The 5,100-nt window shown below is 51.1% G+C and overlaps 1 protein-coding gene across 1 annotated transcript; it reads right to left on the bottom strand.

The window, feature by feature from the left end:
• Positions 1 to 388: 388 nt before the first annotated feature.
• On the bottom strand, positions 389 to 2,292 carry LOC138076282 (basic salivary proline-rich protein 2-like). The gene is made up of 3 exons (XM_068968458.1): positions 2,103 to 2,292; positions 1,010 to 2,046; positions 389 to 514 (listed from the first exon to the last, which is right to left on the bottom strand). The coding sequence occupies exons 1-3, from the start codon at positions 2,290 to 2,292 to the stop codon at positions 389 to 391; spliced, it is 1,353 nt and encodes a 450-aa protein (XP_068824559.1).
• Positions 2,293 to 5,100: the final 2,808 nt, after the last annotated feature.

The raw sequence follows: 5,100 nt of genomic DNA, 5'->3' as shown, positions 1-5,100 counted from the left end.
GATAGTCCCTTCTCTCACAATCTAACTCCCATCACACACACTTCAAAAAAGAAAGAAAGCCCAATGAAATTAACAAATCCATTGTATTACTTTCCTATCTCTCTACCAAAGCCACAGTAAGCACAACTTTTTAACCAAGACTTTTCTTCTGCTACTAAGTGGAATGTTTTCTTCCCTAAGGAGCTTCTTCTACAGCTTCTTTCCCATGCAAGGAGCGTTCAAAACTCCAGAGGGAAAAAGGGAGGGTCGGGGAAGATTGGGAGACCTATCTAGCACAAACTGGACAGAGCTGAAACAGTCTAGAACCCGACGGAAGTGAGTGCTTCCAGCACGGTAGAGGCCCACCTCTCTCCCCAGCGCACCCACGGCTCCAGCCTCACTGTTTCGGTTACAGTGTTGAAGGAAGGGTTTTAAACTTGGCAAAGTACCGTGCAACATCTGTAACCACATTTGCCTTCTGGGGATCGGAAGATGAATCCCACATTCCTGGCTTTGAAGCTTTTTGAAACTGCAGCTAGGAAGAACGGAGGGAGGGAGGGAGGGCGTTGAGCAGAGTTTATTGGCTGTCTCTCCAGCAGAAAATTCCTCTTGGAAGAGACGGATATTTTGAGGGTGGGGGTGATTTGCCCATCCCTTGACTCTCTACCAAGCTCAGCTGGGAAGGTGAGCCCCGTGGTCAGGCGGCCAGATCGATTTACAAGTCTGAGGCGTACACCCTGAAGGAGTTCACTACAGGCACACACACTGCAAACCCGAGACCACCCCACTCCATGCCTCTGCCCTCTCCCACATCCCACCAGCAGTTCAGGCCCACCGCAAGACAGTTTTGTTCCGCGGCTGCTTCCCCCACTGAGAGTGAATCGGCTTGGGGGGAGAAAGGAATGAAAGCGAGGGGGAGGCACCGCAGACGCCCACCCTCCACCCCCAATTCCTGCCCCTTTTCCCGCTAGGTTCTCCCCTCCCTCGGTCCCCCGAGCTCCGGCTGGCGCGGCGGGCGACCTGCCCTCACCTCTTGTCCGGCGGCTGCGGGGGGCTGAGCCGGGGGGAGGCGGAGTGCTAGCCAGCCGGGCGCTGCAGGTCGGCGCGGGGCGGGGCGGGGCGGTGCAGCCGGCGAGGGAGCCCGGAACTCCGCGGGGCTGAGGGCCGGCGGCCGTCCCCGAGAGGCGGCGGCGGCGACGGCGGCGGGCGGGTGCGGGGGGCCGGGTGCCTTCCAGCCCTGGGGCCGGTGCGGCTGGCCGAAGAGCAGCCTGGCAGCAGCAGCGGCGGCGGCGGCGGCAGCGGCAGCCACCCCGGGGAAAGAGCCGGGGGAGGGAGGGGAGGCGGGGTGAAGAGGAGGCGGAGGAGAAGGAAGGGGAGGAGGGCGGACGGAATAAACTTCCCGAGGCGCCGCGGCACGGGCCGGGAGGACGGCCGCGGGCGGGGCGGGCCGGATGGGGGCTGGCCCGGGGGGCAGTCGTGGGGGGGGACGGTCACTGAGAGTAGAAAAGTTCCCCCAGCGCCGAGGGGCAGGCTGCGGCGGCGGCGGCTGCAAAGAGCCGGAGCCGGAGCGGGAGGAGCGGGAGGAGGAGGAGAAGGAAGTGGCTGCGGAGCGCTCGGCCAATGAGTGTCTGGAGCTGTGATTAACCAGGCAGCAACACATCATTTCCTCCCGGCGCGGATCCAGGGAGCCGGGAGGGAGAGGGAAGACGGCGGGGTGGGGCCGTCCCCGCGCCCCCTGCAGGCGCCCGGCCGGGGGCGAGCCCGCCGAGCCCCGCCGAGCCTGGCCGAGCCGCCCCCGGCGCGCCCCTGGCTGTCTGGCCGGCCCGGAGGAGGCTGCGAGCGCGCCGCCTGCGGGGCTCTTCGGAGGCGGGGAGGCGGCGGGGCAGGCCCAAGACGGGCTCCTGCGGCCGGGGTGGGAGGCGGAGAGGCCGCGCGGCGGGGTGAGTGCCCAGGTAGGCGCGGGCGGGGCCGTCTGGACAGCTCCCGGGGGGCGCGCGGGGCGGGCGGGCCGACTGCCTCCCGGCCCGGGACTGCGGGCGGCGCGCGGCTGGACTCCTGCTGGGCTGACTCAGGCTGGATGCACAGAGAAAAACCTCGGCATTCTCACCCAGGCCATTTCTGACCTGCCTTCAAATCCCCTTCCACTTTGCTCATTTCCTCGCAAGGTCTGGGGTTATGCAAGAGCTTGCCATTTTCGCAGACCGCCTCCTTAGGAATAAAAATATGCATTTGGGGCGGGGGGAGGGGCGGCGTCGGGTGGTGGGGGGGGGGCGCTGGTGTTCTGCGGTAATCTAGCCCTGTCCTAGGCGCCATGGGAGCTTACAGTGGAAAGGAAGGAACATTCCCCGACACGGAGAGGTTGACAACCCCGGTCCTTAGATACACAAAACACTCCAGCGTGCTAATATTATCCAGAGCATCAAAAAGGCATGTGAGGATCAAATTTTGCACGGTGCCTGATGAGTATAAGGAAAGCACTAAGCCATTTTCTCTGCTCTCCAGAAGTTTACAATGTAGTCCTATCACAAAGCCAAATAAAAGCAAGAAAGCAATAAATGGTAATACCATAAAGTATTTTTATCTCTACAGGTTCATTCATGCAGCAGGCATTACTGGGTGACTGCAGTACTGCAGAAGGTTGCAAAGAAAATGGATGATCTGGTCCCTGCGGGTCAGGAGTTTACAATCTAATTAGAAACACAAGGCAAATATACATGAAACCCCTAGAAAAGAATCCCCAGGTAATATAAGCAAGAAGATGCAGAAGGAGAAGGGCTTTTTACCTGTATGATTGGTGGGAATTTGGAGAGGAAACTCCAGGTCAATCAAGCATGTGTGCCTGTATGTACCCACCTTCCCCTGTAGAACAGTGTGGCAGGGACGTCAGTGTCTTTTGGCTGAAGCATCATCCCTGTCACTTAAAACCTTTGTGACCTTGGGCACATCTTTACCCTCTTTATAAAGGGAGTACAACCTGTCTCAGGAGGTTTGTTGCATGATTCAAATGAGATTACACACATGTGGTAGCTTCTCAAGCTTCTGTGTAAATATTTCTCAGTAGGGTCCGTTTAGGGAGTCCTCATGTTACTAACCTCTTCAGGTAACCTTCTTTATAGTATCCTGTAGGCTGTAAGGGGCTTCCCTGTTGGCTCACTCCATAAGGGCAGGGACCAGGCTTGGTTGTGTCCACAGTGTATCATCATGCCTATCAGACTGGCACATGTGAGTACTCAATAAAGGTTTGCTGAATAAGTCAATAAATGAACTAATGAATCCTATTATGATCTTAACTGTTCCTTTTATCTCTTCCTTCATAGTGGTCTTTTTGTATGGCTGGCTCAATGCAGAACCTTCTAACTTAACCCTCATGTAAACTAAGTTGTATTCCAGGAGACTCTCTGGGAGGATTCGGAGTCATTATTTGTGGCCTTGTAACATAGATAAGTTGATTGAGTGTGTGTGTGAGTGTGTGTGTGTTTATAAAAAAAGAGGATGCACAAGGATAAGCCCTTCAAACAAGCCCCACTAACACAAGGGTACAGTCCAGATACAGTCATTTGGCTTGGATATCTTAATCCACGGTTTCTCAGTGTTGGTGCTGTAGACATCTTTGGCTTTGGCTGGATAAGTATTGTGGGGTGCTGTCCTGTGCAGAGTAAGAGGTTTTACAGCACCCTTGACCTCTATCCATTAGATGTAAATAAGACTCCCTCCAAAGTCATGACAACCAAAAATGTCTCTTGTGCTCTGTGTGGGCTCAGACACTCAGTCGTGTCTGACTCTTTAAGACCCCAGGCACTGTAGCCCGCAGGCTCCTTTTTCCATGGGATTTTCCAGGCAAGAATACTGGAGTGGGTTGCCATTTCCTAATATCTAGGGAGGGTACAGGGAGGTGAAATCACTGTCCATTGAGAACCATAGCTACTCCAACATCTAATCCACTGTTTTAACTGGTGGAAAATCACACCAGTAAAGTAACTTGGAGGAAATACATCTTCTGTTGGTCTAAGATTTCCAGATCTCCTTCATCGTATGTTTCAAGGAGCGCGACTCTTGTTAATTAATTGCCTGCTGCATTGTGAATTGGCAACTCTTCTGTTTTCTGCATATCCTCCTCCTTTACGCCCAGATCAACATGTTCATTTCTAAAAGTCAACAGCTTTCAAAAACTATTAGGAAACAGTCTTGAGCAACCTAAGAGTCCTGTACAATATTTTCCTTTAAAATTGGGGGAATTTATTACACAAAATTTTGCAGAGTGTAAGTAATACAGACTATAAATTGTAAATTTTTAGAAATGATTTCATTTAAAATAACTATGTAATTCCATTGAGTGATTTTCTCTCATCTTGAAGCCATTACTTTTTGGCTCCAAGTGAGTTTTCCTTTCATAATAGTATGAAGGAACATGTCTTATTAAAACCTATAAAGCAAAAATCAACTTATTTATATCAACTTTCAGAAGCAAATTCTTTAGAAGTGTATTGGTGGGATGTTTGAGAGCTGGTGTTGATGAGAATCATGATGGATTGATGTGCTAAAATTCAATTTCTAGAAGTTTCTGGAAGAAAAATAAAGATTAATGGTTGAAGGAATGAATAAACAAATTCTAATAAGTCTGTTCATTTGGTCTGGACATGTAGAACGGCCCCACCAAAAATCTCTGCTTCCAGCAGGCGATAGTACTGGGTTTACAATGTGAGCGGACATTTTTGTTCAGCAAGACAATATCATCTGTCTCATTAAATAAAGTTATTTGAAGCATTGGTTTTACAGTTGTGTAACAGTTACAAGCATATGGAGATTACTTTACATCTAGTTTGGTGGTTGTTCACATTTAAGTTGAGCATTGAAAGCTAGATAGGCATAATAGCTTAGAAAAAAAGGCAAAGTTTGAGGACTGGATGTGGTTTATGGCATAGTGATTCTCCAATTTGTTTTGATAAACTGGAATTGGGACACATACTCTTAGGGGATCTCCAATGAACTTTGTTCTTTTGCTTTCGTTATAATTTTTTTAATTGATGTCATATTAAAGTAATTAATATGCATATTCTGGATTGTATGTCTGTCAGGCAACCATGATTCCGCTACCATTTTTTGCTATGTACCTTTCATGTA

This window comes from Capricornis sumatraensis, chromosome 3 (assembly GCF_032405125.1).
Source record: "Capricornis sumatraensis isolate serow.1 chromosome 3, serow.2, whole genome shotgun sequence".
Lineage (NCBI taxonomy): Eukaryota > Metazoa > Chordata > Mammalia > Artiodactyla > Bovidae > Capricornis > Capricornis sumatraensis.
Note: the sequence above shows the minus strand (reverse complement) of the source record. Positions and strands in the feature narration are given on the sequence as shown.

Coding starts and splice junctions, on each gene's coding strand:
- LOC138076282 (XM_068968458.1), bottom strand. CDS start 2,292: ATGGCGCCTAGGACAGGGCTAGATTACCGCAGAACACCAGCGCCCCCC. Junction 2,047..2,102: donor GGAAGGGGATTTGAAGGCAG/GTCAGAAATGGC, acceptor ATCCAGCCTGAG/TCAGCCCAGCAGGAGTCCAG. Junction 515..1,009: donor CCGCAGCCGCCGGACAAGAG/GTGAGGGCAGGT, acceptor CGTTCTTCCTAG/CTGCAGTTTCAAAAAGCTTC.